A 17,635-nucleotide genomic window follows, 5' to 3' on the forward strand; every position below is an offset into this window, starting at 1 on the left:
TTGATATTTTTACAATATTGAGACAAATTAACAGCTTTATCATTCTGATAATTTATGTAGCTGTTGTATAATATTGCATCCCTTTGCCACATTCAGAAGCAAATTGAGACAACATAAGGACAGCGAGAGAGCAATAGGTAAAGTGATAGCTATACTGTATTTTATCTGGCAGTTATGGATATTTATTTTTAAAAATAACTTACATTTGGAGTCTCAATACAGATTGCCTACAGACGTGTACTAAGTCAATTTTTTCCTAAGATTTACTTATGCTAAATTAATTCCCAGTTCAGTGTCTTCCTATTTTTCTCAAATCTGGGAATTCTTCAAGACAAAGTGGCTCCCTTTTGAAATTGCTTTATTCTACAGGATGCAACCTTATCTGAATTTATCCACAGACTCCATCTCCTGAGTAAAGTGTTGGGTCGATACCAATAAAATGCCAGCAGCAGAGGCAAAAGACCCATAGTTGGTAATTAAGTGGTTCAGTTGGCCTGTGGATGGGAGGACTGTCCTCAGTTCCTCAATAGATAGAATGCCATGGCAACAAGGAGGTGATAGACACTCTGCCCCCACCCACCCATACCTTCTCTCGTCATTTTATGGTTCCATCAGCCAACCTCCATCTTGGGGCTGTTAAAGCTCAGTCCTCAGTTTGTGACATTTGGAGACTGTGAATGCAGAATGCATGATGGGAGAAACAAGACAATGCAAATGGGATTACTCTCAGGTGCAGGTCATAGAAATTTAAACCCAAACAGCAATTGGATCCATTTTACACTCATAATGCACTCTACTTTATCCTCTAAGACTCTGTTTTGACAAGATGCAATATTTACAATCATTCCATATATTTTATTGTATGCCATACCACTACTGATGCATTCAACAACTAAATTGAATTAACTTGATTTTCATTATCACATTCAGAATTGTAGAGCTACCCTTTTTGTTGGTAAATCCTCTAATATACTTTACAAGGTTTGGGGCCCAGAGCTAATAATGGGTATTTGTTTTTGCTTTGAAATGAACTAACCAATTAATGCCAATGACATATTTTACCTAAAAATTTCTCTGAAACATAACTTTAATCAGGACATGTATACTATAAATATTAAAGATTTTTCAGCTTAATCTCATTACTCTTGAGTAGGTAGTCCTGGCCTTTGGAATCATTTGGAATGTGCTGGATCCCTAAAACACCAGTTCTGTTTTGTCCAAACCCTGTTTTGTCCAAATCTATAATCATGTAGATTTCTCATTCTCAAGTACCTTCCATCAGCTTTTCAGGTGGAACCATCCATCTCCCTACTATTCTGAATGAAACAAATTTTGATCTCCCTTCTAAATCTTTTGCTGATGATGTTGAATCCATGACTTCTGTTACTGGCCAGTTGGATTTTCTCTTTCAAAACCACTCATCATCATAAAAATTATTATTGGTCACCTGTTCAAATTGGAATAGACAAGGCTAACTTTTCCAGCCTCCCCTAGAATTCAGGTCCCTCATTACTGATTACATCTTGGTAAACAATCTCTATCTTCTCTAAGTCCTTTGATTTTTCTGGAATTCCCTAGATGTTACAATGATCTCTGTTGATTGAAAGATAGCAAACACAATCCCACTGTTCACAGACAGAGGGAAGGAGAAAAAGGGGAATTATTGGCTAGATAGTCTAACATTGATAGAAAAATTGCTGTGTAGTAACAGGACAATTGAAAGATCATAATTTGATGGAATGACATTGACATGGATTTATGAAAGGAAAATCATGTTTGACAAATCAATTAGTGTTTCTTGAGGTTGTGACAAACAGGATGGATCAGGGAATCACTCCATTTAGATTTTCAAAAAGCATTCTTACATACATAATTATCGATTAGAAACAGAATTAGGACATTTGGTCCGTCGATACTGCTTTGCTATTCAGTAAATTCATGGCTCAGCAATTTTGTGCATTCCCAGTTCCACATATCCACCTAGCCCCAATAACCTTGATTCTCTAGCCCAACAAATATCTATCTCTGCCTTAAATTACTCAAGGACCACCCACACCCACAGTCTTATCAGGCAGAGAGTTCCAAAGGTGCAGTTTGCTCTGAGAGAAAAGATAATTCTAATCATCGCTGTCCCAAAAGGGCAACACCTAATTTTTAAATGGTGCCCCTGTTTCCTGACTGGCTCACAAGAGGAAAAAGTCTTCCCATATCCAGCTTCTCATAACTTTTCAGCAGAATGATGTCTTATTCACTATACTTCAATCAAAACACAACTCAAAAACTCGTGGAAATAAGCCTCGTTTTTCCATCTCATCCTCAGGATGATCTGCTTATTCCAAGTGCCAGTCTAGTAAACGTTCTCTAAACTGCCTCCAATGCATTTGTGTCCTTCCTTAAATAAGGACAAAAATGAACACAGAATTCAAGATGTAGCCTTGCCAATGTCCTGTGTGACTGAGGCACAACATTTAAACATTTTTTTTTAACTTTCTCTCATATTAAAGCATAGGATCCTGTTAGCCTTCTTAATTACTTGCTGTACCCACAAACCAGCTTTTTATGATTTATACATTAGGTCAACAGCTAGGAATTTTGTAGTTGTTCTTCATTTAAGTAATACTCTTTTTAAAAATTCTTTCTACCAATGAATTTCAGTTGAATTTCAGTTGAATTTCAATGAAAAACTTCAGTTTTTCCTACTTCATCGTCAATCTGCCAGAATTTTATCCACTCACTCATCCTATCTATATCCCTCTGCAACTTTATTTTCTCTTCACTACAAAATTTTCTGCCTAACTTTGTGCCATACTGTTTGCTCCCCTTTTCCAAATCATTGATATAAGTTATAAAATACAGAAGACGCAGCAGAAGCTCTTAGGGAACTCTACTCATCACATCCTGCCAATCCGATAAAGACCCATCTATTCATACTCTCTGTTTTTTGACAGCCAGTTAATCTTCTTTCCATTCTAATAAGTTACCTCCTACATCATGAGCAACTTTGCGTGATAACCTTTGTATGATCTTGTCAAATGCCTTTTGGAGATCGTGTAGAGTATATCACCAGACTTCCCTTTATCCACAACGCATGTTACTCCTTGAAAGAATGCAAATCAATTGATTAAATATGATTTCCTTTTCACAAAATTAGATTGTTCTCAATTACCTTCAGTTTTTTAATAAGTTCCCAGTTATAACCTCCTTAATGATTGATTCCAGTTCCTTCTCCACAAAGGACATTGATGATAGATAAGTTATATTTGTTGCTTTCCAATCTGATGGAACACCTTTAAAAAATCTAGTGAATTTTGAAAAAGTAACAACAACTCATCTGCTATCTCATTGGCCTTCTCTTTTAAGACCCTAGGATGAAGTCCATCTGGATCCCTGCAGTTGTCAACCTGCAGCTCTGTTGCATTGTTCAATACCTAGGGATTGGAATTTAACCACATTTCTCTCTTTCTTCCACCTCCTGATTTACAGTTATCACTAGAATATTTTTGTATCATTTACAGTGAATAAGAAGCAAAATATTTGTTGATAACATTCACCATTTCCTTATTATTCCATTCTGACTGTCTAGAGGACCAACATTCACTCAATCTATTCCTTTTTCAATATTGTATAAATTTTTGCCAGCCATTTTTATGTTACTAGATGACTTCCTCTCATACTGTAATTTCTTTCATGATACATCTTCCAGTCATTCTCTGTTGCTCTTTATATTATGTCCAATTATCAGGCTTACCACTTTGGGTCAGCACGGTGGCTCAGTGTTAGCAGTGCTGCCTCACAGCGCCAGGGACCCAGGTTTGATTCCAGCCTCAGGCGACTGTGTGGAATTTGCACATTCTCCCAGTGTCTGCCTGGGTTTCCTCCAGGTGCTCCAGTTTCCTCCCACAGTCCAAAGATGTGCAGGTTAGGTGAATTAGCTATGCTAAATTGCCCATAGTGTTCAGGGAAGTGTAGATTAGGTGCATTAGTCAATGGAAATGTAGAGTAATAGGGTAGGGAAATAGAGTCTGGGTGGGATACTCTTTGGAGTGTGGTTGTGGATTTGTTGAGCCAGATGACCTGTTTCCACACTGTAGGGATTCAATAGTTTGTCCTTGTGTAGTTATATACTTTTTTTCCTTTGACGCTTTTCTTAATATCTTTAGTTACCTATGGATGGTGGATCCTCCCTTTAGAATTTTTTTTGATAGTTTAGAATCCCATTTCACTTCATCTAACTTGACTTCTGATAAGATTATTTTCAGGTCTCCAGATTGTAAATGATGGCAACCAATAACTTCAGCACTTGTAATCTTTCTCAATAATTTGGAGGAGGGAACCAGTAGTAATGTTTCCAAGTGAACAATACAAAGTATGGTGGAAACATAAACTTAGACAATTTAAATGGGAAAGGATGTGACAAATGAACATTATATATAATGGAGAATTGTGATTTTACTGACTTTGCTAGGACAATAGAAAAATAAATTAAAATTATGAGAGAATGAGAAGTGTCATGGAGAACTTGTTCATCGATCGTAGAAAGTCAATATACAGGTACAGTAAGCATTTAGAAAAGTAAATGATAGGTTTGCCTTTCTTACAAAAAGGGAATAAGAAATTCTACTTCAATTATATAGGACTGTGGTGAGTCCCTACATGGAGTATGGTGTGCAGTTTTGTTCTCCTTATCGTAACAAAGTGCAACTAACTCTTGAGGGGAGTTTAAATCAAGTGAAGATAAATACTGTAGAGTTTATAAGAATGAGGTAATCCAACTGTAACAAAATTCTCAAGAACCTTGAAAGAGTAGATGCTGGGAGAATGTTTTCCCCGGCTGAGGAATCTTGAACCAGGGACGACAGTTGGAGAATAAGGGTTGACTACTTAGGATTGAGCTGCGGAGAAACGCGTTCACTCAGAATGTTATGAATCTTTGCAATTCTGTGCCCTGATGAGTTGGGAATATCCACTTATGGAATAAGTTCAAAATTGAGATCAACAGAATTTTGGATACAAGGGTATATTAGGGCAGTTGGAACTAAAAGTGAAAATAAACTTGCCATAGTCTTACCAGACCATAGGGCTGTTCTCTCTCATTAGTGAGAGAGAGACCAGAGGGTCACCATGCCTCAGGTGAGAGGAGAGGTTGACAAGGAAAGTCCTTCATGGTAATCTTAGCCAGTGAGGAAATTGAACCTTTACTATTGGTGTCACTCTGCATCACAGATCAGCCATCTAGCCAACTGAGCCCTTCATAAGTCTTGACCTCTCCGTTGTCCAGTCAGTCGAGAAGAGTCAAATGGTCCACTCCTGTACCTACTTCTTCTATTACAATAGTAAGCTATGCACACATAATTAGCTTTTCTTACAATCAGTACCTTCTGTCATATAAAAATACCAGCCGAAATTATCACTTTTTCTTATTTTTGTTTAACAAAATGTTCCGTTCCACTCCTAAAGGTGTTGTCTTTCGCTGTATTATAGTTCTTTGGATGCTGACTGTCCTCCTGTAGTTCCTCCACATGGTCAACATGAACCACAGTCTGCAGAGGCTGTTTATTTTTCCAGGAGGGCATTAAAATTGAGGCAAATGGAGTCATCACCTGAATGACTATGCACATGCTTCGAGCAGAATTGACCAAAAGGTGGTCTGCAGTGACAATCCTGAATTTCCTCCCTTATTAGCGTTGTTATTGACAGTTGGAGGGCTATGCCATTAATAACTAGTTAACTCAAACCAACCTACTGCTTGAATTTGTGTCTGTTCTTGGTATGTGTAAGGCTGTACCATAATGGATGATATCAAGTCATTAGGAGAACATAAAAGTATTTTTTATTGCAAATTGTTTCTGTTCTGGGACAGCTTTTACTGGTGCAGTAACATGAGAGCAGCAGTACTCTGTACTTCTGAACTGTAGATCAGAAATTCAGCTATTATTTAAATACAAGTTACACTGATATTTCTGGACAATTTCAGTACTGATTGCTTTCTATTTAACTCAAATGTTGATCTGATAAGTATCTGAAAGAATTTGTATAATGTAACACAAACATCAGGTATTTAAAGTCCACACTGATTGGATGTGTCCTGTGGACACACAGAACATAGTTTGTTTGATACGTAGAATAACACAAGTGTCATTTAGTTCTAGTGTTTGATGAGCTGTGAAGATTTTGTATTTATTTCCGCTGGTTGCATTGGATTCTGAGAATTGAGTGTAATACTGCACTGCATTCTGTAAGTATAGCCATGCTCCTGCACAATTAAAGATGGAAGCATGCAAAGCCCATTCCCAGTGTCCTGTGTTGCTTACATTTCGAATCCTCGATGAATGGGAAAATGACATAACTTGAAATGATTGATATATTCTTATGAAAGCTGAAAATGTGTTGCTGGAAAAGCGCAGCAGGTCAGGCAGCATCCAGGGAACAGGAGAATCGACATTTCGGGCATAAGCCCTTCTTCAGGCTTATGCCCGAAACGTCGATTCTCCTGTTCCCTGGATGCTGCCTGACCTGCTGCGCTTTTCCAGCAACACATTTTCAGCTCTTATCTCCAGCATCTGCAGACCTCACTTTCTCATCATATCCTTATGAAAGACAAGTCAAGGACTTTTGCATCTTGCATGACATTACAATTCTGTCTCGTTAAAGCTAAATTTGGAAAGTAACTGAATTACTTTTGAAAATCGATTTTTTTTAAGTGATTTCAATATATGGAAGTTGATGACCTTCTTTAGAAGCAGGGAATTAGTAAGTTCATTCGGAGTAAATATATGGCCAGCCCATGCTGAGTTGGAATAAATGTGTCAATCAAGTCACAGGCCTAAGTTAAAAATCACACAACACCTGGTTATAGTCCAACAGGTTTATTTGGAAGCCCTAGCTTTCAGAGTGCTTCTCCTTCATCAGGTGGTTGTGGAGAATAAGATTGTAAGACACAGAATTTGTAGCAAACATTTTAACAAACCTGTTCGACTATAACCTGGTGTACTGTGATTTTTAACTTTGTACACCGCATTGTAACACCGGCATCTCCAATTCAAGTCACAGGCCAGTCACTTAGCAACGAGGGAACCCAGGCACAGTCAGACAGCAGGGCTGGAATGAGAGCTCCGCTGCCAATAGAAGCACATTGAGCCTTGCATGCTCAGGAACTTTCAATGCCTGAACCAGTCAAGAGGAACAATGCTTTGCATCCTATCTGCATTTCCAGATAGGAACTCGAAGCCCTTATTCTGCAGTATCCTGTTCTGCTACTTCATTGGTTTATTGCTCATTAATACTGATAGCTCCACTGCATTTATCAATAAGTGTTAGTGCTCAGGTTATAAAACTGGGATTTTCGTCATATCAGGATGGTTCAGAAAACTGAAACTTCGCAGGAAGGACTCTCATTTCTGTGAGTAAATGGTGTAACAGGAATATCGCTGGTAATCTAGGAACACTAGCTAATCCTCTAAAGAACATGGGCTTGAATTGGCAACTGGTGGAATTTTCAATTCCAGATTTTTAAAAAATTTAAATCTAGTGTTAGTGAAACTGATCAGGAAACTATCAATTGTTGTAAAAACCCATCTAGTTTCCCATTATCTGCTGTCCTTACCTCCTCCGGCTGCAAATCTCACTAATTGACTCCACAAGCCTCAGATGTCACCTTGTAAATCATTCCGTTGCGCAAGTGGGGTGGATGATAAATGCTATCAATACAAACATAATGCTCAAGCTTTTATACTCAATACAATTGATGGGTTGGCTGGGGGGCAGAGTTAAGGGGCTAGTGTGGTTGCAATGTTTTCAAATCTGTTTTTCTTGACAACCCACTCCCAAGGCAGGAGGAGGAAAAAGAAAGAGCTTGAGCCCCAAGACCCATTTCTGTCAGCTGCCGAATCACATCGAGGGGTCACTTGCAAATCTCAGCAGGAGGTACCATCATGGCCTTACACCTGACTCTTCACCATTACAGGGACATTCACCTTGATGCATTATCTATTATAGAGTGGCTCAGTGTTGTAGTGAGCCCATTCTGATGCAAGCTGGAGGAGGACGAAATGACAGCAGTTTCTGACGTTTAGAGGATGGTTGGAAAATAGGGTCCTGCCTGAACCCAGTACAATTGAAGAACTTCTGGACTTGTTCATTAATGAGCTCGTGGAGTTGAACAGAGAGGTGGTGCTCCAAAGGGGGTGCAGAACAGAAGACTGTGTCCAGAACAGTTTCTGATGGGGTTTTGACATGTAGATGCATGGCTGCCTGTCTGGAACTGAATGACTGCTGGGGAAAGCCAGATCCAGCAGAACCATCATAATCTGCTGGAAATGCATAGGGGCCCTCATGTTATTGCTCAAACCATGGCTGCATTCATTCACTGGCTTTGTGAAAAGCAACAAATAACTTCAACCTCCCTCCATGGGCCCCATCACTTGATGGGTGAGGAAAATAACTCTGGTGCCCTCTGGGTGCACCTCCTGTGATCTGCTAGTGCCCAAAGGTAACCTGCTAGACCATATTCTGTTTGCCAGGCACCCAAATACCTAAAGGAAATTGCATCAGCATCTGTGCAGGGGATCCTCAGTAGACCAGAGAGAGGTCTTGGACCACCAGAGGAAATCATGTCAAAGTTATACCAGTAAAGCAAAGATGTGATCATGTTTCAACAGTCAGGGTGGCACCAAAGATTAACAACACCCATGTCATTCTGGGGACACACAAGTCAACTTTCTATGCAAGTGACTTTGGTCTCTTTCAACTTCAGGTGTCTATAAAAGAAACCTAAATCTAGACTATCTTGAAGAATACTGATCAAGGAGTATTCACATGTGCCATCATATGGAGCACTGGAGACTGCTAAGGCTGTCATTCTCTGCTGTCCAAGGTGAGGAACATAGCTTTTAGAATGCAGGAACTCTGAACTGGATGTTTGGGTTTCAAGAGTCGATCACTTCTACATCTGGACAACTTGTTCCTTGCAAACAGAGTTTTGATTCATAAAAGCATAGCGCTCACATAACCCCTTAGGTTTGCCAATGGGGCAATTAGTGGCAAATAATGAACTTAATGTTTAAGATATAATTTAAGCAGTGCCATTATTAGCTTATCATTTGAAGCATCCAAATTTGTTAATGCAGTCGTTCAACTTCAAATCTAGTCTCAATCAGTTTCTCCCAGTTTGGTCTTCCTTGTCTCAGTACAGCCCTCGCTTCTTTAGCATCCTCATTATCAGTGTCAGCTTGCCCAACATCTCCATCAATCATCCATCTCTGCCTCTTGCAAGTTCACGTTACTGCACAGCTCGCTGTGCAAGCCAAAATGAACAAAGTGAATGCTCTGAAGACCCAGTACAGTGAAAACTGGAGTGCTCCTCTTGAGCAGTCCAGGCAACAGGAGGACAGGATCAGAAGATGAAATGTTTGTCCAATGATGCTCCTAAAGGATGCGTGGACAGCGCTGTAACTGTTCGATATCACTCTGCACTCAGGGCCATTAACTGAGTAATGTACACACATCATTTACTAAACGATAAAGTCTTCAAGAAACTAAAATACCATTAAAAAAATGCTCTTTATTATTTACATTATAAGTCAGCAAAAGCAAATAATGCCAAAACAACCTATTTGTTACAGAAAAGGAATAAGATGCACATTCAAAACAACAAAATAATACTAAGTCAAATATCTGCCTTTAAAAACAATAAAAACATGCGATCAAAACTGATATATTGTAACACCCATTGATTGAAAGCCAACTGCTCCAGTCAATAACTTGCTATAAAGGGAAAACAAAAGACAAATGTATGATTTAGATTTTTTTTACATAAATACAGATCCTCAACCACCTGACTATATACAGTAGACCATTTCTTTTAGTATTGACAAATAAGGCTATTTACATGATATCACTAAACAGTCAAAGTAATTTGAAAATATAATAGTTCATGTTTGCTTCAATTTTGTATATAGTCAACTTTTTTAAAAAAAGGCATTTTTGTCTCAGAAAATGACATGCTTACATATTGATAAAACATAAGTGAATCAATGTTGAAAACTTTAATATACTATCAATATGTAGTGATTCAATCATAGATAATTATTGTACTGCAACATATTGTAACTCAACCACATTTTATTTTCATTCAAATGGTGAAGTATTAGTATGTTGTGTGAATTATGTATCTTGTCCCAGAATTATTATACACCAATACTTCAACATCCATCATTAATATTCCAAACATTTATGCAGTGATTTCAATTAAACAGCCATACTTGGTGTTGAAAATATTCACAAATCATTTAAAAAGAAACTGTATCTTAAAGTTATAGTAGTCAAACTTTTATGGTCAATGTAAAGCTACTGTATTATAATTTAAAATGATATGGCTAATTGGACTCTGGTCCTAAATCTACTCTCTTGCCTAACACTATAACCCTTGACCACCTTGTTAAATATAAAAAAAACTGGTTTAACTTCGCCTTGAATATATTCAACCAGCCTCTACTGGTTGCTGAAAAATGCAATCCCAAGGACTAAATGCATTTAGGTAAGAAATGTTTCCTTATCTCTGCTTAAATAGGATGCCCCTTATTTTGGAATCTTGCCCCATAGTTGTGGAATCCCATGACAGGAAACAACATTGACCCTGTCAAGCTCCCTCAGTCTTCCAAACTGACGAGGATAAGCCCAACTTGCTTGATCTCTTCTGATGCCACAGACTTTTAAATCCAAGAATACTCTGCATCATTAAGGTCAGATCACTTAAGTAAGCCTAATGCACCACTAGTGTAGATTCACCATTTAGAAAGGGCTCACTCTGGAAAGAGGACAGGAGACACGCTCCTATTTCAAGTTTGTGCAAACTGAATGCAAGGAAGGCTCATTGTCAGTTGATACTATTCCATTTGTACCTTCTAAAAATGGATGCCCAGGTATATGCGGGAGATAGGTCATGACCCCATTTGCATGGGCTTACCCCTTTCCTCCAGAGATATACAATTGTACCTGTACTGGGCCTTGGTGAGACCACACCTGGAGTACTGTGTGCAGTTTTGGTCTTCTCATTTGAGGTAGGATGTTCTAGCTATGGATGGAGTGGAATGAAGGTTACCAGACTAAGTCCCATGATGGCAGGCCCAACATAAGGACAGACTGGATCAGTTAGGACAATATTCACTGGGAGTTTAGAAGAATGAGGAGGAATCACTTAGAAACGTATAAAATTCTAAACAGGGCTAGGCTGGGTACATGAAGGACGGACCATGGATTCCAGAACAAGAGGTCACATTCTAAGGATATGGGGTAGGCCCTTTAGGACTGAGAGAAGGAGAATTTTTTTTCTCCCAGAGAATGGGGAGCCAGTGGAATTCTCTGCCACAGAATGTGGTTAAGGCCATAACATTGAATGGTTTCAAGAATGAGTTCTAAGAGCTATAGGCATCAAAGCAGATGGGGCAAAAGCAGAAACAGGGTACTGAAATAGAATGCTCAGCCATGATCATTTTAAACGGTGGAGCACGCTTGAAAGGCCAAAAGGTCTACTCCTGCTCCAATTTTCTATATTCCACACCAACCAAGAAATCTAAATGGGACAGAGACTAATCTCCATGTTTTCTAAACCCTTTGTACCCAGAATTTTAAACACAAATATCCAACTTGTAAGTTGGCATCTTGAAGTCTTATCAATGGACAGACTTTTTTCTTTCAAGTAATAAATTATTTGGATTAAACTATTTTAGGGAGAATGAACACCCCCTAGAGACAACCTCCTAGCACATCATAGTTCCACAAAGTCTGCAACTTCAGCAGAGTTTTTAACAAGTGGGCAAAGGCAGGATTTCTCAAGAGCTCTGCTTGTAACAAGCAAGCAAAATGTAGTTTCCAGAACTTCTTATATATTTTATTAAAATGCCATCATACCTTATCATAAGGCAGATAGTGTTCTCACTGATAAGCAACAGCCACTTTCTTAGCAACTCCAATGACATTCACACAAGAAATGTTAAGGCTAACTTTCCTTTAGGTTATACCCAGTGAGATGTCTCCTTAGTTTTAATAGGTTCCTAATAAATAACCATAAAAGTCTGACCATGTTATATTTTGTGCTACTCAAAATTTCTTTTAAGGCTGAAGGCATAGCACAGCAGTAGCCGATTGCACATTATCTATCTGTTATACTCTGCATGCAGAGTTAGCACCAAGCAAAGCACTCCACCCACTGCTATTAAAATAAAATGTTATTAAACCACACTTCTGTATCATCTTCAGTTTTATCATCATCATCATCAGAACAGAGGAAGAGCAATATTTTCTTCCTTATTTCATCTTTATGGTAATTCCTGCAATCCCAATTGAACTGAATATCTTGCAATATGTCAAAATGACCATTATTTAAAAAAGGAAAAATAAATAAAACAAAAATAACAGATTGGTGCCATTCATTTTATTGAGTTCAAACTTTCCTGAATCTAGTGGTACTTGTGTTTGATTGTTTGTGCACTTGTAGGCATTTTTTGTTTTATAAAGAGATGCAATTACATAATTATTGATTAAAGATTATAATTCTGAACATCTACAATGAAATTTGCCTCTTGGAAAATAACAGAACGGTGCATAAACATTAAAGGCATATCATCCAAGACATCACACCAACTTGATATGTCCCAGTTATGTACTTTTTCCAATTTAAAATAAGAAACCATAATCAGAGTCTGATATATTTGAGAACCATAATTTTCAATCAAGAATAACTTCGCTGATCCTGTACCCCTAAATTATATAATTACTCTTTTAGTGGTACTAATCTGCAAACTACCATATTCCACAGGGATCAGAATCTCTGTGCTGCTTCCCCACCGAAAAACAAGCATTTATATTAAAATGTCCACAAATTAGAAATGCTGTAGCTGCATTCATTTATTTTCAAATACAGCCAGGGTCTCAATTTTCAGAATATGAATAGCATATTAACTCAGTTCAACAAACTGATATATATTTATTAGACCAGGATAGAAACACTGTGCTAATTCTACATGTTCGCACTGACTGAAGGTCATGCCTGCTAGGTGGTCTCAGGGTTGCTTTCCTTGATTTTCCAATATGCTAGTTAAACTCACAGTTAACAATCAATCAATCTTTGGCCCTCCTAACATTTTCTCCCTAGATGCAATCTGATCTGTTGCATTGTTCTGACATTTTATAATTCTAGGACAGATACATATCTTTACATAATATGCATTACCTAGTTACAACCACATGATAGCCATGGTCATCCTTTGTATTTCATATGTGTTAGTCATATTTCCAAGTATCTTCATTACAGTAATTATTAGCTGATTGAAAACTGACCTCTTAAAATTCAGCTTAAACCAAAAGTTGACATGTAGAACTTCCACATTGGGAGAGTTTTTTTCCAGAGTGAAAATTCTGCTTGCAATTTATGTCCGGCTGATGCAATGCACTATTTCCTGATGAAAACCCTAAGATTCAGCCTAAAAAGCAGGAGTTGTGCAAACATGTTTTTGCCTGATGTGCCTTCACTCTTAGTCAAGATTCTTACAGAGAATTATGAGTACTGGTCACCTTCAGCTTTATGTTTTGTGATAAAAATTTAATATTATGACTTGAAAAAAGTGAACAGTATTACTTATTCCCTGATTATATTATAGCAATAATAGTTACCACTGGTGGATCATAGAAGTAATTTAGTTAATCAATGAACTATGACTATAATGTCTCCAACTGTTCAATGCTACAGCAATCTAAAACTATTCCCATTGACCTGCTCTCCCCAGACAGCTTACTGTCCTAGATCATGGGGTTGGCTTCAAACAGGTCATTAATACTTACCTAGAGTCCCCATTTTCCAATAATATAATGCATCATAATTGTAGACAAAGTCAGAGATGTACATGATACCAGGTGGAGTTCAAAGTATTGTTTAAGGTAATTTATTACACAGTATTTAATTATAATCTAAATGTTCAATGTGATACAAAAAGCAAACTGATCTTTTTGCAATCTCCAGTGGCGTCACTCCAATTCTTTCCAGATTTTCTACCAAAAACCCTCTTTCTAAATACGATTTGGAGTGTAACGTGACTTCTCAAAATCAACTGAATGCACTGAATGATCTGCATGGGCTTTGGTAAGAATTTTTGCAGAAAACTAAAGATGGATTTTAATGCTATAATCATGAGGGTATTAATTACCAAGTCCTGCTACTTTGGCTTTACAGCAGGCAGTATAGCTATGTTACTTACTCTGCTAAAGTCTCAACAAGAATTGTTGCAACTCACATCGATATAATGCAGCAGTGTAAACGGTCATTCAGTACCTTTAGTGATGATTGCTTCTATAGCCCAAACTTCCCTGGGCAAGTTAATGGCCATGTGGATTATAATCCAGTAACTGAGGTTCTGTCACGTTAAATATGGTGGGAAGAACATTTTTTTTAAAGTGAGAGACATCTGTCCTTCACATCATTAGAAGTGTCCACTGCTTTAATTATAGATGCTAAGAAATCTTTTAGAAAATCTATTTATTATCACAATGGCCCACAATGTTTTGTTAAAAGTAATCAAAACCTTAACTGGTATTTCTTGATATTGTGGTTGATTCTGTAATTCCTTCCACAAAAACGTTTGAAAAAGGCACTAAATCCACTATACATACGTTGTAAGTCCACTTCTACTGTTCAAACTATTTGATTTCAATTTCAGAAGCCTGTACAATTACATTCTTCAATCTTAGTATCTAAACAGTTCAAGCTCATTTAGGGCCAGTCTTGGGGTGCTAGGTGCAAAAGAAAGCATGGAACAAGAAAAGACCATGCTATTTAACAAAGCTTGGACAGATTCAACAGCCTCTATCCAATTCATGTTAATTCCTGTGAAAAGCTCTTCCAGGTTTTTATTGCTCTACAAATATACATTATAACGCTATTCCAATTTGAGAGTTCACATAATTGATCTTTCACGGCTGGACCCAATGTTCATCAAGCTATTTCTAAAGGTGTTGACAATGACTGCCTTTGGCTGAACTCTGTTCGATAGATCCATTAGGAGAGGAAATATGTGCTTGTAGTAGCTTTGAGATTAGATTCCTTTGCCACTTTTAGCTAAAGACAAGACACTGCATCCTTTTTCAACTTATTGGGATTCACTACCATAAGTAATCTATACAATTATCCATTGTAGGGATAACATTGAGGAGGTCAATGCAACAACATAATTTTTGTTTCTGCAGAAATGCATTTAAAGGCAAGCAGGTGTAACATTCCCTATCTGAAAGGGAAAATTAATATGGACTATAGGACTAAACATTGAGGTGATAAATTAAATCAGAAGGATAATTAACTACCTAATCAGCAGAACAACTGCTTCTGAACATTTTTTTTTAAAAGAATTACTGATAGATTCCTTTCTTTGACAATATAAAGAAAGATTTTAAACAGTGTTTCAGAAATTGTGTGTGTCTTAAAATAGAGGAAATAATCTGCAACTGAACCTACAATGGATTGAAATTTAAAGTATTCACTTCCAGACACCGTGTCCTGCACTGTCAAAACTGCAACGAAATTAAGGAAATGTAATGTACAGAGATTCTTAAGCCCAAATAAAAATAGATACTATTACTCTTGCTAGAAAAAGCTATCTAATAAGCACTCACTCAACCAGGAAAATATTTTTGCAAAAAATATATATCCAACCACATTTTCTGTATACATCACCAGCTGGAAATTAGCATTTTTAACATTTCAGCAATTATCAAAGTTAATTACCAATAAATACCTAAATCTGACCAGCTCTGAATCTGTATTAAGCCTTTATTTAAATCAGTTAGTCCTTGTATGCGGAGTAATCAATGCTACCATTGTTTTGGAGGGTGTAAAAAAAAACAAGAAAATGAAATCACATAGCAGCAGTGTTGGCCTGTAAAGCACACCAATGGTCAGCAAAACAACTTAATTAAAACCTTCACCAGTGTGCACGTGGGGGAAGAAAAGACCTTCTCCCTGTGTAATGCAAGCAGCATTCATTCAGCTGCGTTCCTTTTTCAAATTTCTAAGATGTATACTGGTTGCATATTTGCAATAGATCCCTCCATTGTTTTAAACATTAACCTCGCCATTGCCACTTTCCGCAACATATTCTGTGTTATTCTGCAGAAAAGCTTCCTTCTCTGGAGGTAATGCTTCCCTATTAGATGCGCCCGTATCCTTAAAGCCGCCTGCAGTTCTGTCAGCTGACAAACTGGAAGAGTTGGATTCTGAGCTGTTCCACATTCCATAACTAAAGTAAATGACACAGCCTAGCAGAAAAAAAGAGACAAAAGATTCTTACTTTAAAATAATAAAATGAAGAATGAGACCTCAAAAGACTCTCCCAGTAGGATTAATTTAAATAAAGTGTCAATTTCTTAACAGCAATTGCAGCTAGAAGATTAAAGAATGCATCAAAGCTAACTATTTGGATGAATTGATTCTGCTCTACTTTCCTTTCAAGGTGGGATACTACCTCAAGAAACATTCTGAGGCAATTAATTACACTGAAGGTATTAGTCCAAAAATCCATGTTGGTATCTACTCATCTGAAATTAATTTCCCCAAGGAGATATAACTGGAAATCTTCAGTGCCTGTAAGGACATCCAATGGATTAGGAATTTTTCTTGGAATTGCTAAATTCAAATTTTGTGCTCTGTGCCAACTGGATCCAATTTTATCTGGCAATATTCTGTTGCATATTTTTTCCAACTTTGGCAATTTGCAATTTTGTAGCTAGTTATTAAAAGTTGAATTCAGAATGCAGTTACTGCGGTAGTTACAATGGACTGCATTCCTTGAAATAATTTATGCATTCTACAGCTGTTTGAGTTTTAATTCTACTAAATGTAGGATTTGCCAGGACATTTGCAGTGAATAATTGCACTCTGAAAGGAAAGTTAGGCAAGTGTCCAAGGGCCATCGGTTATTTACAAATGGTAACAACTGAGATCAACAGGAATGATTATACGCAGGTTTGCTAATGATATAAAAGTGGGTGGAAATATAAGCAATGAGAACGACACAGAGGCTGCAAAGAATTGTCAACAGATTAAGATAAGTGGGCAACATGGTGGCAGATAGCCTGGGAACAGATTAAGTTGCTCACTTTAGAAAAACATTTTTTAAAAAAAGATATGAAACTTGTAAATGTTGATACTTGAGAGATTTCAGTTTACTCCTACAAGGAATATAATGTTAGCATGTAAGTACATAAACCAATTATTGAAACAAATTGCACGCTTGCCTTAATTGCAAAGGGTTAAAGTATAAAAATAAAGAAATTTTCTTACAAACATCCAGGGCTTTGGTATGTCTACACCTGGGGTACAGAGTGTAATTTTAATCTCTACATTTAAGGAAGAATGTACTTGCATTGGAGGCAGTGGAACAAAGACTTACTGGATAGGTCCTTGCAGTGGACAGGATTATTCTATGATGAGAGTCTGAGTAAATTAGGCCAATATCATTTGACATTTACAAGTGTGACAGGCAATCTCATTGAAACATACAAGCTTACGAAGGGGTTTGATAGGACACACAAGTTTTTTTTCCTTGTCCAGGTAATCTAGAACAAAGGGTTAGAGTTTTGGAAAAAGGGACAA

General features: G+C 37.4%; 1 protein-coding gene across 4 annotated transcripts in view; it reads right to left on the reverse strand.

Annotated features, from left to right (window-relative positions):
• Positions 1–9,539: 9,539 nt before the first annotated feature.
• Positions 9,540–17,635, reverse strand: part of LOC122550778 (high affinity cationic amino acid transporter 1-like) — a 73,205-nt gene continuing 65,109 nt past the window's right edge. For all 4 annotated transcript variants that reach the window (XM_043692030.1, XM_043692031.1, XM_043692027.1 and 1 more), the window contains one exon: positions 9,540–16,299. In XM_043692030.1, the coding sequence (XP_043547965.1) occupies positions 16,100–16,299 (200 nt within the window). In that variant the 3' untranslated portion in view covers positions 9,540–16,099. The remainder of the gene's footprint in view (positions 16,300–17,635) is intronic.

This window comes from Chiloscyllium plagiosum, chromosome 6 (assembly GCF_004010195.1).
Source record: "Chiloscyllium plagiosum isolate BGI_BamShark_2017 chromosome 6, ASM401019v2, whole genome shotgun sequence".
Classification (NCBI taxonomy): Eukaryota; Metazoa; Chordata; class Chondrichthyes; order Orectolobiformes; family Hemiscylliidae; genus Chiloscyllium; species Chiloscyllium plagiosum.